The sequence below is a fragment of the Rhopalosiphum padi genome, chromosome 2 (genome assembly GCF_020882245.1).
Source record: "Rhopalosiphum padi isolate XX-2018 chromosome 2, ASM2088224v1, whole genome shotgun sequence".
NCBI classification, from domain to species: domain Eukaryota; kingdom Metazoa; phylum Arthropoda; class Insecta; order Hemiptera; family Aphididae; genus Rhopalosiphum; species Rhopalosiphum padi.
Genome location: NC_083598.1, coordinates 12150387 through 12177797, shown reverse-complemented (window position 1 = coordinate 12177797; position 27411 = coordinate 12150387). Strand labels below are relative to the sequence as shown.

Genomic DNA, 27411 nt, shown 5'->3' with positions numbered 1-27411 from the left:
TAATCCAATATGAACATAATGCTAACACAGTCACATGCACTTGTTAGCGGTAGGGACTAAAAATAGGCTTAGCCTTAAAGGCTAGATATTTTCCTTTTGATGTATAAATAAAGTGTTAAAAATAATGCTATGACTACAAAATAAAAATAAAATAACTCTAAAATGGTTATTTAATTTATATATTTTACATTCAACATGTATCGAATTTAATTATAATATCAGCTAAAAAATAGGATAACTAATAGATAAATATCATGGCATTTGATACAACTAAAAATCATAAATAAATCAATTCAAGAAAATATAATATACATGAATTGTCAAATATTATAGATTTCAATTACGTAATATTATGAAAAAATAAACAAATTGTTCATGAATTTCATGTTCATGTTTCCTAAAATTTGTACACAGCTTACGATTCTCCTTTATAAAAGTAAATGAAAATTAAATTATTAAACTTAAAACTTAAAAACTTATTTTTCAAAAATTTAACATTAAAAAAATAACGTTTGAAAATTATATACCTAAAATATAAAGTAAAATACACTAACCGGTATCAAATTGTAAAATATTCAAAACTTAAAATCAATATTATATGATGTATAAATGTTAATTTAATTCAAATTAGAGGACACTTCAAAAAAATGATTGATAAATCAACAAAAAATAAAAATAAAATAAGGTTTCTGAGAGTCAATAAACAGTTTTGTACTTTTTGTGTATTATAATTATACTCATCTACAACACTTTCCAGGACAATTATTAATTTATTATTATTTTTAACACAGAATGTACTATGATTGTTTTAAAATAAAAAAAAATATGGTAGAAAATCAATGAGTATATTAAATAGCGCAAAAAAAAAATTGTTTGACAAGATTGATGATCGCGATTTAGTTAAACAACAAAAAAGTTTATTTTTTCCGCATGCACAGCCAAAAACTTAATGTATTTTGAACCCTACTAGTCGACCAGAAACAACCAAAGTAGTATGTATTTATTTAATAATTTATAAAATCAAAATGATTTTTTTTTTTTATTCCAGAAATATTTTTTCAGTATTGTGTCTGCCAGTATGATAAATATTAAATAAAATATCTATTAAAAATACAACAATATTTATGTTTCTTTTTAGAAAATACTTTATATTCCCAAATAAAGTATTTGTATCATTCTATTTGTGTAAAAACAGAATTTTACTGATAAATTAATAAATATGTCGTAAATGACGAAACCGTTTTTATTTATATAATTTACTTATAATTTCAATATGAAAGTTTAGGTATAGCCATAAAAAATTGATTTTTATTGTACGTACGTAGATAAAAATGAATAAGTAATTTGCTTACCCATTTATTAAACCAAATATTATTATTTAAAAATCTCTAATTATGCGTTTTAGTAATATACAATTACTAAACATTAACAACGATTAATTATCTCAAATTAACTTTTCTTTTTAAAAATTAAAAACCCTTAAGATCCAACCACTATTAATTAAAAATGATTTACAACTTTCAACCAATGATTGAATAATGTGTTATATAACAATATAATATAGATTAATTATATAAGTTCTTCTTTGAGGTTTTTTTAAATTTGTTTTTAATGTTAACTTTGCCACTATTTAGATAGTTCCTTTCTCTAATTATTTATTTATTTATTTACGGACAAAGTCCAATAGGTATTATACAATTTAATTATAAGATAACAAGGTTAATCATAGTATAATAATAGTAGCAGTAATTATAGTAATAGTTATGATAAATTAATATATAAAGTTATTTTAAATAGATTGTTTGTGTTTATAGTTTTTATTATCAGTTGACTAGATAAGAGAACCATATTCTAAGATTAATAAACTAAACACAGTAACTTTGGATCATTGAAACTTTTGCACTTCTTTTTAGGAAGCTTAAATTTGAGAGAGAGCTTAATTATTTACTATGCTGTTTAGATTGATTTTAATAGTTGTATGTTGTCAAAACTTATTCCCGAGTATTTTACTAATGCATCGTATAATAAAAAAATATAGAATTATATTTATCAATACTTATAACCATGTTGTTATCATTGCATCAGTTAACAACATTATTTATATCGGTTATTTTTAAATCCTTAATAATATCATTTAAATTTGATATAGATGTGAATATTTTAATATTATAATAATTTTGAGTAATTTAATGACTCTTTGATATCGTTGATAAGTAAGAAAAGTAATGATGATAAATGGCTACCATGAAAGATTCCTGAAATAAAATCATAGAAAAATAAAAATTTATATTTTCCAAATTTAGTTCTATAAAATAGATGAAAACCATGAAAGAAAATGATCTCTATAGTTAATACCGATTTTATAAAGATTTTCCACTCATGTTTTTATTGAAATTATGAAATTACTTAACTCAATATTTGAAATTTATACTTTATAATTAATTAATTAATATGTAAATTAGCGGTTTGTTCAAGTAAGTGGGTTTCAATTAATTAACTGAAAAATTTGGAGAAAAATCTCACTCACCACTAAAAGTGTGTACTTCAAATGCTGCCAGTGGACCTTCTGTGGATGAACATTTTCCATTCCTGTATTCGATATTTATCTTCCATCCTGGCAACGATCCTTTAGGCTGAGCGATTGCTTCTGCAGCCAATTTAACAGATGGCAAAATGGCACCCAACGTCTCTTCATTTTTGGATGCATTCAATGGTGCTATGACTGCAAACCGCACCACACCAGGTACTGTGGTCGTCGCCCACTCGGCGAAGAACGCTGCGCTCACCAACAACCATATCAACGCACCCATAATTGCGTCAAGACTTTTCTCGTCAGTAGCAGATAACGGTTATCCGATGCATACTCTGCATTATCGACTTTAGACTGATGACTAACCTGTCATCACACTCCATCGAGATCTTAATTAATCCATCAACGTCTAGAAAATAAAAAACCGTAATTTTTATCACAAGAGTTTTATTGAGAATCTTATATAATATTATCTAAACATATATGTATTTATAATTGATGATATACTATTATTCAATCCATTACCAATTTTGTATGTTTTAATTAATATTTTTTTAATAATTTAAAATTGAAATAAAATATGATTTTTAATTTATATGCATATAATATTTTATCAAGGTAAAATTACTTTTTTGGATTTTTATCAACTTCCGTGTTTTTTTATCTATTTTTAACGACCATCTATAGATTTAATTTTTAATACTTAACATATATGTTTAAGTAGAATAATATTTAAATATATAAATAACACTTAACCTATCTAATATAATCTATAATACTATTTCTACTATAGTATTATACTATTATCTATTTTATACATAAAAACTATTCCTTCAATATTTGATAATGACAGTTATTTTATAATAATTCATATAATTGATAAAAAATCATTATTTTATGTTTCAAATTCTAGTTGGTTAAAATTTAAACTTTAAACGATCGTAAAAACATATTTATGCAACTATATATAATCAAATATTATTTATTGATTTATAAATAAAAATTACAGGAAACTTTCAACTTTGTATTTAATTTTGATAATGTATGATATGAGAAAATAATTAAATATAAGATATAACAATTTATATAATAATTATATTATATATATTGTATAGTTATTAAGTACTAAATAAATAATTTTTATAGATATACACTTTTGTAGTTATTATTATTGATATTTGTATATGCAATGGATAATATATGTCGCTTCCAGGCATAAAGTATTTTAATGCCCTACATACAATTATTGTTGTTAAGTGATTCTATTTGGTAAATAGACTGAAGCTTCAATAGTCAAAAGATTAAGTTCTAGGCCCTTTGTGCAGCAAGCCATAGATGCACGTGCTATTGATATGAATGAAAAAATATCAAATATACTAAATAAATATAAGTTTATCCAATGAATGTGTTATATTTATCATACAGTACAGCAAACTACTGTAATCTAAATCATTGAATGTTTTTCATAAGTTGGTTACATCATTAATAGTAGAATAATGTTTTCAATACTCGCATTAATATTCTAAAAACTATTCAAGTCCCATAAAATACTAATAACAAGACCCTACAGAGCAGTACAATATAAGTCACAAAAAACATTATTTTTCCAAAATATTTAAGAAAAAACAAAACGACTCATTATAGCAATGATAAATCAAAACGAATATTGCCAGAGTATAGTTTATTAACTAAAATAAATAAAATGAAAAAGAAATTACCAAAAAGATAAATTATTACTAAACAATATGAAGATATAAATTGAAGATAAAAATCAATAATGCATCACATGATATAATGTTATTATACCGAAATTATACACATTGAAATAATTATAAAAACACGATGAAAAATAAAATATACAATTAACCAACTATTAATTACCACGATCATATAGATCAAAAATAATAAGGAAATAATTTAATCAGTAAATAGAATTAAAATTTAAACTTCAAAAAATATTTGTGATATTATACTTAATTTTTTTTTATTAAATACAAGAATAACATAATAGAAGAATATGGTATTACATTTTCGAAGATTTTTACCAATGAAATGTATTGAAAAAAAATAAAAAATCTCATACATATATAGCTCAATGTGCCAAAACATTTATCTAAAAAATTTCTTTTTGAGTTACATAAAAAAAAAAAAAATCAATTTTACTAAAAATTGGTTTTTCGTAAAACTCCACGCAACTTTATAACATTTTACTTTTTATAAGCCCATCATCACATCAAGATTTGTGTTTAACGTGTCTTACTTTGCAACCTTCGCCGCCTATCAGACGCGCAACGAGCAAGTTCTGGACGTTATTTTACTGATCACGCCAATGGTATATAAAAATGGCGCCGGAGACATCCGTTTATGACACACGCGGTCATGTCATCGTTTACGAATTTTGTATGTTTATTCGTATCCCTCAGTAGAAAAAAACTCTAACTTTTTTTACAAGGGTTTGATTTCGAATAAAATCTAAATCTGAATATAATAATAGAATTGTATTGACGGTTGCCTATGGTTTGGTTGTGTACGTTATGATCTCAACATTTTCTTGCAATACAAGTTCACCGATCATTTAAACTGAATTATGTTTTTTCGATTTTAATAATAATAATAATATTTGATCGTAGTAGCATAGTCTCAATATCGATGTGGAAAAATGCGTGTTAGTACTTAATTAATCATACCGGTTTTAAAGTAAATTAGGTTTTCTAACTAGGAAATCGGGTTAAACACTAAAAAAAAAAAATAATAATACTATTATAAAGAATATAAATTATTATTTTAATAATAATATAATCTTATACACATACGATGTATTTTTCGTCATCTCAGTAAATATTTATATTATTATAGTTTTCTTTAATCGATAAATTACCAATTGTACATCAATACATTTAATAAGTGTTAATCTGAATCTAAAGTATTGGAGTACTAAACTGCAAAAATACCTACTTATATAGGTAATACAGGAAAATTTGCTTTTAACTTGTTCTCTGAATGTTTATCATTGATTTAATAAAACAACAAAAGCAACATTTTAAAAATGCATTCAATATTTTTCAACAATAAAAGAATAATCAAATATTATAGATATCATCATATTTGTTCTTCTTTTTCATTTTCACTAAATGTCGAAACAAATTTAGAGAGTAAAAACTTAACTCTAACTTTACGGTCAACGCAATTCTTCCTAAACGGATTTATATTATGGAGTATCGAAATTCGAAACGAACAAAACTTTTTCAAAACCTTATTAACCGTTTATCAGTAATTCTATTTAAGCACTTTTATATTAATTTAATTTATACCTCGTTTAATACTATAACATACGATAGACAAAGATTCTGTTTCGCATTAAACCCATTACTATATTATTATAAATAATTTTTGGGGCATAATTCGTAGAGAAATAATAAAAATAAAAATGTACAATGCATAGGATTGATATTGCTTCAAAGTAGTACACCTATTATTTATTACATTTTTCAAATGTTAAAAATTATGAATAATTAAATACTTAGCCATCATCATCAGCACGGTAAAACTACTGGCTACATTACGTCGAGTGGATCTAATTCGCCGTCGATTAAATTTTATATCATACGCCCATACCTATGTGTTCAATTTATGATACCACTTTATACTTTAGACACTTTAGTGTTTTATACTTTTATGTACAGACATTTTAACATATGTTTATAATGGAAACAATTGAAATACAATTAAATTATATTTCAATATATCAGTAGTTACAGTTTAAGTTAACGCAGATCCCGTTTATTTTTTACTTTTCTTTGTCCCGTTATCATGAAATGTTTACATTAGTTTACATTTTTAGAAGAAATATTTTTCGATGGCAATAATATACACGCCATACTACATGACTAGTAAACTTCAGTGTAAACTAGTGCATATATAAGATAACAACACTATATTGCTGGTATGAATTTATAATACGAGATCAATGATCAAACACTAACAATAAAATATGAAACAATTTAAAAATTATTACTTATTTAATTTATTTAAAATTTCTAATTTGTAAGATTTTATTAATCATTAAGATTTTTGTTTTAAATTATTAAACTGGGTTATCAAAAACACAAAACAAAATAATAATTATTCAGATGTTCTATTATTTATGTTAAATTTAATATATTTTTAAGTTCTGTTGGTTTATAACATAGAAGTGTTCTATACATTAAATGTAATTTCAAAATAACGCAACAGTCTTCTATAGTAGGTACTGACTACGGCCATTATGACATGGGATAATTTGTAATATAAAGTTTACTGTAGGTATTTGAATTTATTTCAACTGTTATTTTTTTTTAAATTGCCTAGTTAAAACAACTTAAAAACACATGTGACGTTCTCACAATCTCACTACAGTAATTTTATTATAGTAGATACGAAAAAAAAACATTTTCATATGGTACAAAAATATATCTTATATAATGTCATCAATGAAAAAGAAGTAAAATAATACCAATTTTAGTAAATTGATTACTTTTAAAAATTAAATATATATATATATATATATAAATTAATATACGTTTGTATGGAGCTTATAAATTTAGAAACTACTTAACCATTGACACTAGGAGAATATTTATAATAGCATAGTTTTTCAATCCTTCTAGAAAATCATAGGCTGATTCACACAAATTATATATTTTTTTTCCATATGAAGGGTTCTTGTTAAAATATTATTATTAATAATATTATTATAATCTAGATATGTATATATTACGCTGTCTCAGATATAAAGTACTAGTGTACATCAAGTAAAAAATAAATTTGGTTCCTTGACAATACGTTATGTAATATTTGGGATCATTCGCACGATTATTCACCTCACGAAACATTTTTTTTTTTTTTAAGAAAAAGAAGTGGTAGGTATTGAAGAAAATTATGTTTAATAAAAATGTCAACGTATGAAAACTAATATAAAACCTGGTCAGAATTAAAATTCTTTTCATAAAAAACCCTGAGTGACAATGTAAAGAACGATTCGAGCAAAATTGTAAAATATATAAGGTACGAAAAATAAATCGTTGCATCATTTTAAAGCAGTACCTTCCGCTATTACCTATAATAATTGGCTAGGTTATCATCTCCATGCTATATTTTATCTTGATAAATTTAATTTTGAAGCTCAAGAAAATTAGGTTGGAGTATAAAAAGGAAAAACAGAATTTTAAATTTATTAAGCAAGTATTAATACACAACAGCATATATATATAAAACCGGATATACCTACAGCTTTTTATGATCAAAGTACATATAATGAAAAGTAGCAAGAAGTTGTTTAAATATTAAATTCAAACATCTAAAATGCATTCATACGATTTTTACTACAAAGTAATAATGACCACGTAACATAATACCACTAAAAGGAATCGATAATGTTGATTGAAAATATCACGAATTATTATATCATAATATAGAAACGAAAATCAGAACTTTCATTTTCAGGGAAACAATTTTGTTCCAACTTTCCACCCAAAACCACAAGTTTAAATTGAATATTTAATTACATTTTTAAAGTAAATGTCTTTCCCAATGATTATAACTAATTGTTCAATTATTTTTTTATAATTTTACTGTACATTTAAAGACGAAAATATTATTTTTTGGTAAAAATTACCATATATATTATATAATATATATATATTACTAGTTTTAAGATAAGTAAAAATATAATAATTAGTTTATAAATTTAAATATAAGCAATTAGGTCAGTAAACACATAATATTTACTAGACTATACATTTTAATTAAACATTTTAGAAATGCATTTTATTATATTATAACTATACTATAATTATAAAACAAAAAATTGTCAACGTTTTAAATAACAAAAGAGTACCTACTTTATTTTATTATCTGTAATTTACGTGTATAAAATACTTAATTTAGTACCTTTGTTTTCTAAATGAATAATATAATATTTAAAAATCATAAAACTTATATGAATAAAATAATACTTTAATATTTATTGTAGGTGAAAAATATATTAAGGCATTAGTTTTTCTATGAAAAAAATATATGGAAGCAACACTTAACAGTATACACATTTTTTCACTAATATATTTACAACAATATGTGCCAACAGTCTAGGTGGTCTGGTTTCTATCAAATAGGAAGTTTATAGAAAGTACACGACATTATTACTTAAAAACATTTAATGGATTATAAGGTATCCAATTTAAACATTTGTTATAAATTTTTGCATCAGTATCATACTGCACTATATAACAATAACTAAAAGAGCTTATTATAGAGAATAAACCTACAAGGTATAGCATAAAAAAAAATATTTTCTTGTAATATTATAAGAATAAAAATGTTATGGTGCTTTTATTTATATATAATTTTTTCCTTGTACAGTTGTACATAATATTTTAGTATTTTATAGTTGAGTAAGTTTAGTGACACTGAGAAATAAAAATATTTTTTTAGAAATATGACAATCAATGAATAAAAATCCAACAACCATACAAATGCTAGTTTTATCATCAATAGATATCAATACACTGCTAATACTTAAAAAATGAATAAAATAACTCTGATTTTTTTTAATTAAAGATTTAGGACTTGAGTTACATAATAATAATTTAAAATTAAAAAAGTATATTTATGTGATATTATTAGAATTTAGTGAGATACTTAAAAAAAATGTATAAGCTTTGACCCAGTTGTATTATTCGATTTAATTAATCCATAATACAAATTAATGAATCAATACGCACTGGCATCTAAGAGGATCAACACAAATTAAAGTCATTGAAGGATCCTACAAATGTAGAAATGGACAATGACGAGTGTCAAAAGTACCTAAAGTTGTTATTTGACCACTCCCGCGTGGATGATTTTGGACGATGACCACCACCACCACTAACAACAAATAAATATTGTTTAGTGGGAATGACTCTTTTGGTTCTACATCGCATGTCATTCTTTGGACCTCGGTAAAGAGGGCCTCCTTCTTCAATGCTTCCATTTCCCTTGCAGCGTTTCCCATAGGACAGCAATATTTTACCGACAAGACAAAATTAAGTGTTAAATCATATTTTCTTGCGCATCGAGTGGTCCAGTGCATTGCATCTGACATTTGCACTTATAAGTTACACTTTTGCTAGTGTAAATGACATTCAGAGTATCGATGTGCATATTATATGATGAGTGTACCTACCTATATACACGTGAAGGGAGAACAGGATTAAGACATCTGTCAAGTAATATCCTTACATACCCTGATATATAGATATATATATATTTCACATATTAGTATCACTGGTGACCACACCAAATAGTTTCAAGTTCTCTATCTTAGAACACGTACAAACGCTCTAACATTTGACTCTTAAAGTCTGAAATTAAGTAAAAATCAGTCAAAACTTAAGTGATTTACATCGGTACACAGTTTACAGTTAACTATTTTAAGTGTATAATTCTCGGTAACAGATTACTTTTTATTGCTGTTTTTTGTTATGAATTATTAGTAATTATTTGTAAACGTAGATAGCCATGGAGAGGAACTTAACTTTCTCATGAATATATTCAGCTTAACTAGAATATTCAACAATTTATTGTGATTTATTTTATTTTTTTAAGTTATGTAAAGGAATAAAAGCCAATAAAACAAAATCAATCCACTGTACATTCACGCTTCGATAAATTGTTTGCTCTACATCAATCATCTACCCCTGTTATCTTCCCAAAGTGTCCTCTACCTAGATCTCCATTAGACCGCCGACTAACCTATGCAACCCATATCAATACCAAACGCCTGGCTCTAAACAACCGGTCCCGCCAACTACGCCTTTTACTGTCTTCCAAGCATATCAACCTAAAAAATAAACTTATTTTATACAGATGCTCTTCAAACCAAAATGTATTTACGAAATCCAGTTATGGGAGCCATCAGATCCTCTAACATCCATAAAATCCATACATTCAAGTATAAATGCCTTTGCCAAATAATCTAAGTCCCATACTTTGTCTCTAATGTTACTGACCGCCAAGATCTTTCAATTCAACTCGTTAAAAATGTTGCCAAAATCTTTTAAAAGCGCTTTCATTCGAATTTACTCAACCACTGTAACCCAATGATCTCGAGACTATTCATCCTCGCCATTCCCAGTGATCCCAGAAGGCACATAAAACGAACGCGGTGTCCTGACCTATTAAATTATTAACTCCCTTGATATTCCTGTCACGAAGTTCCATCAACGGAGTACATCTTCAATCAAGACCCCAGTTTCTAAGATCTTAACTTAATATATTGATAATTTTATGTTAACTTTACATCGTAAAATTGATATTATTGTAAAAACGGAAATTTATAAACTGTTCAATTAAAAAAAAAAAAAAGATTAAAAATGGTTTTTTTATGACTAATTTATTACATATTTGACATGTTCATAGTAAATACATTATTTGTTCCTACAAGGTAAGCTCAAAATATTATTTCTAAAATATTGACAATTTTTATAATAATCAGTGTTAATTTTTTTTTTTTGATTTTTTTTTTTGATTGATGAGTATTTCAGCTAATAAGTTTACTCGATGAAAATGTTTAATATTTAAAAAAAACTGTTATTTTTAAAATATAAATACATTATTTCGTATCTATAATTTTCTATTTAATTTCAAATTTCAAATTGTAAAGCAGATAAAATATAAATAATAATATATTCAAATGTTTGATGTTCTATACTATTATTGCGATTTAAATGAAAAAAAAACAAATTGAGTTTAGTTACATATTATATTAAATAACTATTTAAGCATACTATAATTGTTATCTATTTGAAATTTGATAAGCTTTTTAAATAATATAAAACTAAATCTAATAATAGTATTATTCTTACAAATAAACTAAGAAACATAAAGCTTTCCATCGAAAAATGGAATTTCTTCGTAAGCCTAGAATAGGCCACATGCATGACGCATCTATCCACTCATCCCTCATCACCAAAGAACCTGCTCCAGTATGCAACACACGCGAGGAAAACCTTTCGATTCACTACATCGCTTTTAGATGACCAAAATACACCACAACTCGAATAATTTTCACCAATTCAACATCTCTCCAACTAGCTCTCGGCAAAGAAAACGCCGAAACAATTTACATTTTTTCTACGCAATACATTTAAATAAAACTGTGTTAACAACTGTAATTATTTCATTCTTGCTTTCCGTAATCTATTTTTATTTCTAAATTAAAATGTAGGCAAATAATCTATGTTGTTGAAGCTTTTACTTTAAATTTAAAAAAAAATTAAATAGTATTATGTTTAATCTAATGTGTAGGTAATAAAATTGAAAACAACATCTTTTAAGATATAAATAATTAATTTAAAATAATAATATTTAATTATAAAGATGTATTGTATTAGAATCATTAAGCCAATAAACCTAGACAAATTAAAACGATGTCAATAAAAAAAAAAATACTTCTTAATACTTTTATTAAGAATCGATAAATCAAACAACTCAATAACTTGTATTTTTTATATATTCAAAATGATCGATAAGTCCTACCAGAATGTTCATAACAAGTCATTGTGGTTCATCACGACGGTAGCATACAATCAAACAAAATACTTAAATCGTTTATCATGTCACAGACGTTTGTTTTCGTTATTTTGCATAATTGTATTATAATGATTGAATAATACTTTAATCAATCATTATTTTTATACCGGGAAAAAATAAGCCAATAATACGAGATCTCTGCTAGGGTCACCGTGTTACTTGAACCCATTCGTCTGTTGTCTTTTTATAAATTTGGCAATCTTGTTACGTGTTTTGAATACAAAGTACATTTTACTATAGGTACGTTATCACGTTGTATCAAATAGGTACCTGTCATAAACATTAAATTACAATATTTTTTATTAACATTTAAAATTAAATTTACGGTGAATTATATGTTTTTAAATTATACATCCATATTATTTATTTTGAGTATATATATATTACAGGTATATACCTATAACTATGTAAGTAATACAATTAAGAACTTTGGATATAAATACTCAAATAATAGTAAAAATATATTCATATAATTATATTATATTATCAAATTCAGCTTCATCTGAATATCAATTTATTTCTGAATTTAATTCAAAATATTATTACATATCAAAATGTCACACTTAACAATATTCTTATCCTCAGACATATACCTATAAAGAATTATTTGTATTCATAAAATAATATAATCAATATTTTCCATTTTTTTTCAAAGATTATGTGATAATACATTATCAAAATGTGATTGGGATTATAATAAGTGTGGAAATTCCTGTTGAGAAAGACATTTTAGGTTTTAAGCCAGTCATTTTTCATAGTGGTAGAACACAAAAAATATATAATTCAAATGACGTGGGTTCTCTTCATAACCGAAAAAAAAATCATTGCATCTTAAAAATGAGTATATATATATATTTTGTATAAATTATTATTTACATTTTTTATCACGACCCTGTACCTCCAGTTTAAAAGACTAATCAGCCACAAAACATTCAACTACTCTTATATTAACTCTCATTAGAGTTGATGGTTAATAATCCATGACATGGATAATAGATGAAATTCACACGTCAACGTCGCAGAACTACCAAAAAATAATGCATGTTGAAATGTAACTCATTTAAGAGGTAGAGAAATAAAATAATTCAAACATTAATATCAAGTGTTACAAAATAGAAGCACTTGGATGAAATTTTTGTACATTAAAAAACACCTAACTAATGAATCACGCCAAGTAGTAACGAATAAATATAGACCTCCATAAAAAGCATTTAAAAACTAATAAAAATACTATAAAAATGTAACTATATATTATAGGTAATCTAAAATATTAAGCATTACGGTTTACGATTTACGTAGTAGTAAACGATAAAATAATTATGAACTTATGACAAAATTAAAATGGAACATTTTAAATTAAAGTTACAGACATTTAACTTCTCATAGAATTTTAACCTTCTCCCATTTATAAATTAGATATTCGATTCTCCAATAATATATTCAATATTTTAAATTTATCATTTACAATTTAGTATCTATATTTTATATAATATAATATTACTTAATTACTAATTTATCGTTCGATTATCTATATTATAATAACAAAAGACACAAACACTAGAATATTTAGTAGTATTTAGTAGTATTTACTTAGGTGTGTAATTAATCATGCATAATTAGACTAGTAACAAAGGAAATTTTTTTAAAACCAAATAAAATTAACTAACATCAGCATCCCCTCTCACAAAAAAAAAATCAAATGAATTCAACTATGAACATAACTATGTTGGATGATTATTATGATTATATACTAATATAATTATTGTTAGTCTGTTTCATACATAAATAATAATAATGCTAATGATAATTTTTAAGCCCAACTATAATTGTATAGCCGTGTGTACATTTTGAAGAAATATGTATAAATATCTAATTTATAATTAATAGAGTTAAATTACCGTAAATTTAGAGGATCTAAAGAGAGAAATAATAAAATACAAAAAAATAGATCACAGTATAACCTACATTCTGGTAGAATAATGTTTAGTAATATACTCAACTTGTAAGTAAATATAAATCTAAACAATGGTAGTCTCAAGAATAAATGTGTACAATAAATAAATGGTGATACGAAAAATGTAAGATAATTTGAATGATAACGCAAGGTAAATAAGTGTGAATAAAGAAGTGGGATTACATTTCTCAAATACATTAAATAAGTGATTTTATAAAGTAGGATAAACTACGAAGAAAAACCTTTGCAAACAATTGCATGAATATTGACAAGTGATAACATTCAGTTTTTAGTTATAACTTTATATTATTTATTTCAAAATCATATAGGTGTAGCACTGAATTGCACGAATTTAAAATAAAACGACATATATTTTTATATTTAATAATCCATATCATCAGTCAACTGCTCTAAAACTAATATAATACAATAATACATATATTAATAAAATATGTAATATTAGGTTGTACAATTAAAAAAAAAAAAGAGCAAATGAAGAATTCACGAGCTGATTCCGTTTATTTTATAAAAATGTGTTAAAAAATAAACAAGCATGAAATAATATATTGATTGAAATTATGCAGCTTAGTAAATCGAACAAGTAAGTTCATTGAAGTTTATAAAATTAAAATAATATATGCTGTTAGAGCATTAGAGTGATTCACGATTACAATAATGATACCTATATAGTATGTACGCATTAATTGTTAGAGCTATTATTTTAGAGTTCAAAATAAACATCCACCAAATAATCTAATATAATAATGTTCAGAATGTTGCCAGAATATCAATTTTCAGTGGTGCTAATACACATTGATGACAAAGTAAGGCATCGTAATATTTCCAAATGATAAAATTGTGAACGAATAAAAATAATTTTAAACATATCTAAATACGAATATCTAGTAATTCTACTATGATTTGTAATTATATATAAAAATATTAATAATTAAAAAGTAGGTAGCAAGTGTAAATTATAATTTAATTTATTGCAAATAAAGTATGTTTAATATCATACTATTACACAATATCCATGAATAATAAAAATTAATTTAATATTTCCACAAAATATTAGTTTAATGTAATGTTTAATTTTCATCAGCTAAACTAAAAACTATATGCTAATCAAAAAATTGAATGTTGGAATGGGGTGATCAAATTGAGTTAAATTATTATTTTTCAAAAATAGTTCTAATAACAAATATATTTACCATAGAGCACGTCATAATGTAATATAACACATTTTACATAACCAACTATGCTTATAAATGTATTCTCTTCGCTACCTATAGTAACTAATACATACCATTTTGATCTAATGTGTTTTTTTTCAATTTTACTTTATCTTTAAGATACGCGTTTAAATTAACAATACATTGTATATTTTGAATAGGTATTATAATTTTTTATGATTTGTAAAAATATTTTACAATAATACAAAAATTATAATTTAATTCATTACTATTAAATTATTATTAAAAAAAATATTATCAGTCATTGAATAACTAAAAAATAAGTATTTCCTATTGAATTTAGTTAGATATTTAATAATAATAGTTTGATATAAAATACTGCAGATTGGGTATAATAATATATAAAATCTAAAAAAAATAAGACTAAGTATATAATATACTTAGTACACATCATTACATCATATTTTGTTTTTTTCATAAATTCACTTTGAATTTTTTTTTTATTATTATTATTGCTTATGGCTTTGACCAAATTATTAAGTAATACAATAACAATAAACATAAGTATCCATCTATAAATAAATAGTTTCAAACAAAATTCTGAATAGTGATAGATAATAATAATTAATAACGATAATAAAATATGAAATAATACTTTGAAATTAAGTTAATGTCACACCGTGTTTTTTTGCAAAAATTAAATATTAATAATTGTGTCACTGTAAAAATGTCAATAAAAACATAATTTTGTTAGTTTCAAAATTAATAATAAGCTATTACAAAAATACAATGTCAAAATTACACTGAATTAAATTATTTTTTTTTTCTATAAATAGAAAATGAATAAACACGTTACAAATAAAAATAAACACGCAAAGTATCGTTAATATAAGTTAGTATTATAGTTTAGAATATAAAAAAGCACATTTTTTTGTGGTTTACTAAAAAAAAAATAGGAAAAATAATAATTTGAATAATCATTGATTATTGAGTGTTTTTATACCAGACGGGTTAGAATAAATAAATGTAATATAATAATAAAAATGAATAAATAATTAATTATATTAAATAAACAAAGAGTATAACTTGTAGTTCAAATACAGCCATAATTTTAATAATAAAATTATTTTTAATTAATTTGTCAACTAAAAGTTTTACCAATAAATAGTAAAAGTCTTCAAAGAAGTTCATATATTTATATACATTTAAACTTATTTGTAGATATACCTACTTTTATAACTTCACAAAAAAAAAATAATAATAAATTATCAAGCAAGTTTAAATTTTTATAAAGAAAATTCAGTTCCCAATTTAAATTTTGTAAAACTATTACCGATTTAGTGCTCTACTACTACAGATTTTCTACTTTACTGTAATGAATCATTTATATTTTTACTAGCTATATTTTATATTTTACAACTTATCATTTAAATTTATAAATGTGCGTATGTTTAATAAGCATATTACTATATTAGGCCCTTTATAAACCTACTACATAGGTTTATATTATAGTTTAGATTAACCACAGTTTAGTTTAAATAAATACTAGACATATTTTCAATTTGATGATTATTCATAACTATTTTGTCCTGTAAAAAAAAATACTATTGGAGATTTTTAGTCCATTTTCAAGGTAATAATTATTATAAGTACAATATATTGACGTTGACCCTATACTTACCATAGCTTATGGTAATATAAAAATGTATAGATTATTACCTAATTGTTAAAAAAATATAATAAATTATTGCAAGTGTCTGAAATATTGTACTTTAATCTTATATGTATTAATTGATGTATAAATACTGTTTTAAATCCATGTTTCGAATGAATTAAAACAAAAACTTACGTAACTAGTTTTTATTTTATATATTCTACTTATTTATATGGTTAACATTTTAAGGAATAATCCTTATAATGTGTACGTGATATGAATACCTAATATACATTTATAGTTATAAACAAAATACATCTATGAAAAACATTTATTTATGATTTACTTGTTATTAAAAATGTATTACAATTACCAATCGATTATTTATAAACATATAACAAAGTTTGTTATAATAATACTATAAATACGACTTTCTACTAAAAATACCATTTTAAAAATTTCATATTAGATGACAATTATAAATGTTAAGAATATATACTCTAAATTAATAATAATATTATTAATTTATTGAACATAACAGGTAAAAAATATTAAACATATAATTAAAATTCTCTGTATTCCATTATCATAACAAATTCTTAAAAGAATAAATTTGTATTTTTGAAAAAAATTGTTGTTACAAATAATTATGTTGATATATTATACGACAATAATTATTTATACGAAAATATGGTACATGAAAAAGGCAAATAATCAAATTTAATATATAACATGTAACTATATTTCATTAAAATTGTATTCTGTAGGTAGATAGGTAATCATCGTAATAAAATAACAATATACTTCTATTATGTGACAAAGATAGTTCGGAATTCAAAGTGACCATTTTTAGATCGCGAATTAATTAGGGTTTCATGGCATTAATATTTTATGGTCAACACAATCTGACCGACATTAATATCTGAACAAAAGACTTACTCTACTAAAGCTCCCTTTAAATTCCTATTTTAAACTTGCTAAGTTGGGACTTGTATAGGTACAAGCACATTACATCAGAAACCGGAAACCAAATTCAACCGGATGCTCTTAGATATAATATTATATTCGCAAACAATGCATAATATTGAAATATGCTTTAACTTTAAATATACCTATTTAAAATTTAAATTAAACATAATCATCATTTGGTTAATATAACCATGTTTCTGATCGTTAACAATATAAAGATAAACTATAATTATATATATATATATATATATATATATATATATATATATATATTATAAATATATTATATATAATTATAGTAAAACTAGTATAGTCTCAAGCATAAATCGCATTTTAATCAGTGTCGTAATACTATAGGTACATTGAAACAATTAGAAAATTGTGATTATTGATTAATAAAACATATGTATTTATTATTTATTTTTTTAATATTAATTTGTATTTTGAATTATACCTATTATACGACTAACCTCAATAAATTTAATATTAACTTTTTGTGTTAAATATCTTCTATATAAATTTTATTTTTATTATAGGTGCAATAAATATAATTTATAAATAACTTATAAATTAACAACATTTTCACACCATAATTTAGTGAAAGACTTAAATTATTTTACAATTATTGACGTAATCATTTGTTTCCTATTTTAAATAACTTCATTAAAATTAATGGAAATTATCTAATAATAGATATACTGATAAAAAAATTTATTTATCTTTTTCCTTTCTCTTTTTGAGTTCAAATTTCAGAGCAATATCATATTTTAGGTTGTTTTTAAAGATATTCATTATTTCCTGAATAGATTAAACTTTTTAATTTAATAATTTTCTACTTTATTTAAAAATTCAATGAACAAAGTTTATAACTTCTATAATTTAATCGTATAATTTTAACCCTTTCCTTCTTAAAAAAAACTTAAAAATATAAAATTCTATAAAAAAAAATTATGCGATGCAAGAAAAAAATAATTGTATTTAACAAAAGTGACTATATAGTAATATAATAATAATGATAAATTTAATAATTTTAGTAATAATTTATGGTATTTAATAATTCACAGATATTATTTTCTTTCAATTTTTATAAAGACACATTTCAACAACTTGATAACCACGTTGTCATTACCGGAACTAAATATATTACAATTCATTTTTATAAAAACATAATACCATTGATTATAAATAATTAATCAATGATAATACGAAGCATTCAAAAATAGCTAATTTAAAACGATTGTAGATAAAATATTATATTTTATTATATTAAATTAAATGTACGTCCTTATAACTAGTAGGTTTTTCGGTATATCACTAACTATAGTTATAGTAACAACAGATATTTATCAAAAGAAAAAAAATATAACGATAAAGTTAGACAAAGTACCATGGACATGGATTATGTAAAATTCGGATGCCTCTCAAAAAGTTTTTACACAACTTAAAATTAAAAAATTATATAGTACTAGTTATAGTCATTATAGACTATATAAATTATTATAAAATTAAACGATAAAATGTTTTAAGATTAAAATCGTATCATTATATTTCAAATACAATTAACTATTTATATTTATAATAAATATTTTAAAATTAAAAAAAAAAAATTTACACTTATATTATTAATAATGCAGGGCCTCTAGCTGATTCAATACGATCTAATTAAATATTAAATGAATTAACTGTAATTTAATCGTTCAAATAATTGACAATATACAAACATGCGTATTTCAAGATCTTCGAAGATCATTAACAAAGCAAAATGTATGTCTAAGATTACTTATGCAACAATTAAATCCAGAAACGTTTAGATATCCATCAGACAAAATTGTTCAATTGTATAACCTCCAAACAAAGGCTTCCGGAGTGGTAGTAAATTGGGGGTTTGCCACACCGTTGGATTCGTGAAATTGTTTAACGACCAGTTGTTTTCAAATAAAAATTTCAATGCCGAGTGACCGTATATGTTTTGCTCTCTATATAAAATTCCTGTGGACACCCAAGTTTATCACAAAAACATTATATAGTTGGAGAATTCAGACAATCTAAAAGACGACAAGGAACTTGATCGATCGTTGCAATCATTCGATCTTACAATGTTACAGAGTAATTAAAATTTACATTGAGCCTGGTAAGTATTAAGTATCGGAGTAAAATGTAACTGCTAGGTAAAATCTAATATAACAATATTGTTGTTAGGAATACGTAAACTTACGGTTTATTTACTATTTAAATCGTTATTTATCAATGTTTAAAGTTTTCATACGCGAAATGCGAATGACAGATTTGATACAATTCCTATACAGATTCTATACGATATATAGGTACAATACTATTTGCATTTAATTTGGATAGATATGTTATCATTATATATACATATCATAGCCATACGTCAATATATTAAGTGCACAAATGCATCAATAGGTAGTTTAAATTGTTTACAGCCATAACGGCATTGACATTTCTGTATAACATTTAAAATGAAACTCGTGCACAATATGTTACTACTCAATCCTAATCAAGTTCCTTCGGTGTATTAGTTCTACAAAGGGATTGATTGGTCAAGTTTACAACGCTGCATTAATAATTGCATCGTACCATAATATACTTGACAAAATACCACAGATGGTTAACAAATTCTACTGGTCGATAAAATAATTATATTATCAAACACTAATCGAATAATTTAAAGAGTTAATTTGCAAAGAGCTCTATCTCTTTGTTTTGTATGATTATTTGGTTAAGATACGAATTAAGATATTGCATTTCGTTTATGACATGGCAAAGTATAAAATATAAATCCACAATAGCAAAACTACAAACTATATTACCGTAATTTTTAATTGGTAAAAGTTTCCCAACACTTTGTTGATAAAAAAAGCTCTAACACGATCAATAGTTAAAGAATGTAAATATAAATCTAAAAGTAGGTATCACATTGTTTACGTCGCTCTATAACTCGAGCACGATTAATACAGAAATAAGAAACCTGAATGCTTTTGGCGAAAGACCAAAAATTGCCATTGTTAACGATTTGCTACATTCGGAAACTAAATAAAATCCCAGGTGACCAAATTTATTCCTTTTTTTTTAAATTCAAACTTGGCTAATTGCCTTTAAATCTTAATTTTTTTGACTTTGTACATAACACGTAACAATAATTAATGTTGGAAAGCAGTACAGTACACTCAGCTTTTCCTTGTTTAAAATATATTATTTTTTTTAAGCCACTTTTACCAGTTCTTACAACAACTAACCGATAACCAACTATATTAAATAATTAATTTACTTACAATACAATATTATGGAAATAACACATTGCTAACCGAGATAAATTTTCATCAAAAGGAAGCGAGAAGATATGTATATTGATTATAATTTATATGTTTAAAGTTATGACTTATAAGTTTAATATATAATATACCTATAGATTACTAAGTATAAAGAATATTTTTTTGTTGTTTGATGTTTTTTATAAATTAATTGGTACCTACTACAAATATGTAGATATTTTATTTTAAAATACTATATATATTATATTTATATTTATATATACATGATAAAATTGTTTGAACCTCAGATATTATTTTAACACGGGTATGAAGTAACATAAAACTATAAAATATTTTATATTATGTCATATTTCAGTGTATTATATTAATATATTATTATAATAATATATTTTAAATTTTCAAAAATAAGATTTGAAACACTCTAAAACATAGGATAACATAATATACAACGAATTCAAAATTATATATCGTCATGGTTACACATTGACTGTACAATGTACAATTTATAAATTCTAAAGTTTACTGCATATACCAATAGTTTTAAAATTGTTTTCATTTTTTGCTAAGCTTATTATTATGTTTTCTAATTTTTCAAAATGGTCAAGCCTAATACCTAAAATGTTAACTGAAAATGAATGCATTAGAATAATATGACACTATATTAATTTTAAATTTTAGGTGGGTATCGTAGTTATTAAAATATTAATTCATTATAACAATATTTAGATACTTAAGGGAAATAACAGTTATTTATATTTTTAATGCATTTATTTCCATAATAATAATAATCTAAAAATATCTAGTAATCTATGAACAAATTGTAAGTTTAATTCATTATGTTTCCCATTTTAAAAATGTTTGTAGTTCAAACCAAACCAACTGAGCTTATAATGGTATTGTCCATGCCCTTAATAAAATAATTTCATAATATTAAAAACTATCAAACCCATTTATAGACAGACTTCTAGTTCATACTATTTTCCATTCTGTATATTTTCAAAAATTAAATTTATTCTATAAAAATATAAAATCATTTATATACGTAGTATAGAACTATTTCCAATTACTAAATTAATTTAATGATTTCAAATATCATTAAATTTCAATTATTAGTTAAAATAAATGTAATACAACTTTGATTATAAACATTACAAGCATATTTAATAACGAATTTAAATTTAAATATTCAACTATTTTTAAAAGATTGTATTGTGTATTTTTGGAAAATTTATGGATTCCGCATCTTTATACAATAATAGGTATATTAATATTTTATAATATTTGAGTATAAAATGCTTATACATTTCAAATATAGTACATATTTTTCATAAATTCGTTCAATGAATAATATTGTTTACAAAAAATTAATAAGTTTATATATATTTTTTTTCATGATATATTTAATTTATTTTTATGTTTTTAAATTATATAATATATTTATATAGGTAGTGTAGTTCGAATTTATAGAAAGTTTTAGAAAATATTGCGCTTTTGATTGATTATTCTGAAATTATTTAATATTCAAAACCATTTTGCGTTAATTAAAGGATAACTCATTTTATATAATGTGTCACTTTACACTTAAAGACGGTTGACAATAATTTAATATAATGAAAAACTGTTTATATATTTTTAAGACTTTTTAAATAAAATAACAATTTATTTAATTGTATAATTGTTTATAATTCTATGGTTTTTATATATTTATTCATAGTAAATTGTACATAAATCAATCAGATATAACTACTAACTAACTAAACTTAACTACTAACTAATATAGTATGGTTTACTGAACTAAAAATAATAATCATAGTAACTTTTCCAGCAATATCATTCTTATATTTATTAAATGGACTGTACGGATTATACATCACCTTACTACTAATGATTCAAATTAAAATATAAAGGGATGGGCATAATTATTATATCCAATGATATAAAAATCTTTACTGTCCTCTCAGACCTAAAATATTCTAATACTATTAATATCTTCTACATACTTCCAATGACCCATATTAATACTATAAGAATTATAGTAATGTTATTTCGATAAACCGTTTAAAGGAGTGACATTATGGACTATTGCTAATAATATTAGTATTGGATAAAGTTATTAGTGTGAATTTAAATTGCACGCAGTGCCCCGCAAGTCTTGAAAGCATATAATATATCACATATAATTGAGTAATGAATATTGATAGTAATATTATTAGTAATGATATATTATATCAAACAATATTATTTAATAATAATTTTCAACAACAATGTTAAAATACTTTATTATGGAGTATAATATGCATGTAAATTTAAATTTAAATTGAGAACATCTATACACGATTAACTTTATATCATCACATTTTGATCTTAAATTATACGATGTGTATTTACAATTTATTGGCGTACTTACGCGCTTCAGTAAACCCGGTTTGATTATTTTAGTCAATACGATGAAACAACAACAGCGAAGCAATGAATTTACTAACAGAAGATTAAAATAAACTTCCGAGTAACTATTATACCAGTGTAAAACAATTATTCTTTATTCAAAAAATATACTATTAAAATTGCAGTAATTATACCATTACGCATCTTATTTTATTTAGGTGAAATTTTGCTGTACGTATGTATTTAAATGTATTGATATAGTAAGTTATGCAATGATTGTCCTCAATTGCATTACTTAAATATACAGAGTGTAGATATTTAATATTATTTTTAATTAATATAATATTGTTTCAAAGTTAAACATAGTCTATGGACGGATAATGTTCAATATAATATACTGACTATTGCATCGTTATTTCACGTAAGTAAATAGCTATGATCACTTTAGGATAGCGAAATTCAAAATAATACAAACAATAGACTAGAGCACCCTCTTTCAATGCCACATGTGCACTTTAAAGAATACTTGAAATTGATTGATAACATTAATGATGCCCGTCTATCAGTGACGCTTCTGCTTGTGAAAGTCGTCTTCTATGCTAAAAAATCTTGTTTAATTGTTCGTCTTGCTTTAAAAAAATTTCAATCCACGCCTAATTTAAGTAGATATCAGGTTGCTATTAATGGTGTTTATGTTTATCAATTTATATACGTACCGTAACTGCAAAAATTGTATGATGGAATGTAGTTGATGACCTGGACATTATATAGATAAGTGATACGTGATTAAAATTTAATAATTCTAACCGATTTTATAGGCCTGCTAATGATAATAATAATAATTCCTTATTTATATATGCCTTCATAAAAGGAATGATATGTATTTGTGTATAAACTACATTACAAAATAAAATAATTTATATTTTTGTACTCATATTACTTATAACAAATCATAGTCATCAACAAACAAAGTTAGATAAATAAACCGTTAAAAAAATATATATATGTGCAGATTTTAAACATATTCAGCAGTAATTGTACTACTTAAAAGGTCACGCCAGTACAATTTTTGTTTCCGTTTTCACGCACGTGTAATATCCTCTCTCTCCATATTTCACCAATTGTGATTACATTATTTAAATTGAAGTATTGTAACATATTATTATAATTAAAAATATTAATATTACCTATCCTGTGTTTAGTGTGTTTTTTTAGTATTTTTATTTTTAACGTATAATATAGTGAAAAAACTCCTATAAGTATTTCACTCATTTTCATTATATTACTGAAACTGAAGAATCATTACTTATTATAAATAATTATTATACCTACTAAAAAAAAAGCTTCTGAAACAGATTATTTTATTCTTTATAATTTTTATAATAAGTAATGATTCTTCAGTTTCAATAATAAAATGAAAATTAGTGAAATACTTATAGGAGTTTTTTTACTATATTATACGTCTGTACGTCTGTAAAACAAAATAAAAATGTTTACTGATGCGCTCACTTTATCTTTATACTTCAATGATTATACTAATATAGGCCTTATTATCTATATATTATTTAAGTTTCACTACTTCAGAAAATTGTAGTCTAATATATACATATTTAAATAATACATTTAAACAAATTTAAATGAATAAACTTAAGCTTAATTTTATTTAAATTTTAATTATTAAGTCAATATTATACAATTTATTTAAAATTAAATTTAACCTAAATTTAAATTTATGTTTGTAAAAAAACCTACATATCTATCTGTAAAACCTATCTTATGTTGATAGCTAATTTTACAATGAATAATCAAGTAAATAATTGTAAATTTGTTTATCAATTCTTTATACATATTAGGTATAATAACTAAATAATCATATTTTATATAATAATCACATATAGTTCATAATTTATGAGTCCTTAGTCTAAATATTTTTATTCTTTACATAACTAAAAATGAAATAAGAACAGCATTAATTAATTAACGCATTGATAACATTCAAATCTTTCATTTTAATAATCATTGTGCTTGCTATAATAAAAATTGTCATAATAATTACAGTGAATCGCATATCTGTGCTTAAATTTGAGAAAGGTTAAGGATAAGATGGAAATTTAATCGAAAAATAGACAAACCCTAACATCAACCAATCGTTCCCTCTTCTCCATCGTAAAACACTCAGTCTGATTACTTATAATTAAGTGCACACGTCTATCAGAGTTAGCACGGTAAAATGACCTACACCGTCGTCGGTCGGACGATAAAATAATATCCATCAACCAGCCAACATTAAGGTTATGATATAGGAATACTAATTCACGTATATAACACACCGACCCGATCTTTCGCTAGTCGGTTTTCATTTTATAAACTCGCCCGGCATTTATATCGCATTAAAGGACCTTTGACCAATTTCTGAAATTAAGGAATTATTACCGGTTACTTAAACCAATTCAAATTTGAATATTATACAGGAAATCGGATTAATAATAAATCATAAATGTATATAATAGATGCGATTATATATAATAATATGGATAGTGGCTATAACAAAGATATTATAATTATCAAAATAAACCACTATTTCTGTAAGATGATCTATAAATATTTTTAAAATATTATAATAAATAAATACATAAATTTGTGATAGATTACTCATTATCATAAAAGTACTTTCAGGGTTACGTTTTTAAAATGTTCTAATTTGAATCTATATCTTACAACAAAAACTTTTTAACTTTCCAAACATTAAGTATGGGCATTTAACCGAATATATTATAAATTATAAAAATAAATTGATTCTCAGAAATTTTTGGAACCTAAAGTATCTTATAAATGCATAAATGTATTAACATAAAACATGAATATTCATTACTCATCAATAATTGAGCATCGTCGAGAATAGTTTTTAAAAACGTAATGACTCATGACGATGAAAAATGACAACACACCTATAACAAAACCACTTACCCGAAATAGTGGCTTACTATTCATGAGGAGAATGTCTGGCATATTTAGTTTATTCTAGATTCAAAACAATACGAATAAAATTAAAGTATACTGATGATGAAATGTAAGCTTTTTAGAAAAAAAACATGTTGATCAGATAAAATGATCAACATCTTGGAATGCAAGTGTATTAATTGATAGAAAATTAAAAAAAGAAGGCAATTAAAAAAAAAAAACATAATAAAAAAGATAAGCAAATGGGTAACTACCGCTTAACTATATTATATTAAGTGTCAAGTGGGCTACTATATTAAGGGTGTGTTAAATTTAAATGCATTGATATATACGTATTAATATGTACGAAAAAACGATTCTGAGTGGAGACGGCCTGTCAACCTATATCACAAAGTATATTTCATGATATGATTTTTTGATATAGCTATTAATATAATTTATTATATTATTATTAGTATTTAATTATAATAATAATATATATTCATAGCATATTATTTCAATTAATATAGCTTAAAATGTATATAAAAATAAATGCATAGGTAGTTAAGATAAATCTTAAAATAAATCACAATGCGTAAAGTAAAAATAATAATAATAATAATATAATATACGTAAAAGATTTAAGTTTCCACCAATAATGTTTTTAAATTAGGTATAACGAAATAATTTACATCATTCTTTATCTTTAAATAATTAATTATTTCTAAATTATTTGAATTTAAAATATCTATAAAACATAAATGCTCTTATAGCTTGCAATTATTTGCCCTTTTAACAAATTTTGTCAAAACTCTTAATTCAAATGTAAAAAAAAATTGTACCAGTGTATTTTTAATATTTTTGTAATAACGAAAAAAACTTAT

General features: G+C 23.6%; 1 protein-coding gene across 1 annotated transcript in view; it reads right to left on the bottom strand.

Annotated features, from left to right (window-relative positions):
- LOC132921412 (atrial natriuretic peptide receptor 1) overlaps window positions 1–27411 on the bottom strand; it is a 280157-nt gene that overhangs the window by 227866 nt on the left and 24880 nt on the right. The window contains exon 2 of the mRNA XM_060984432.1: window positions 2528–2939. Coding sequence (XP_060840415.1) covers window positions 2528–2810 — 283 coding nt within the window. The 5' untranslated portion in view covers window positions 2811–2939. The remainder of the gene's footprint in view (window positions 1–2527; window positions 2940–27411) is intronic.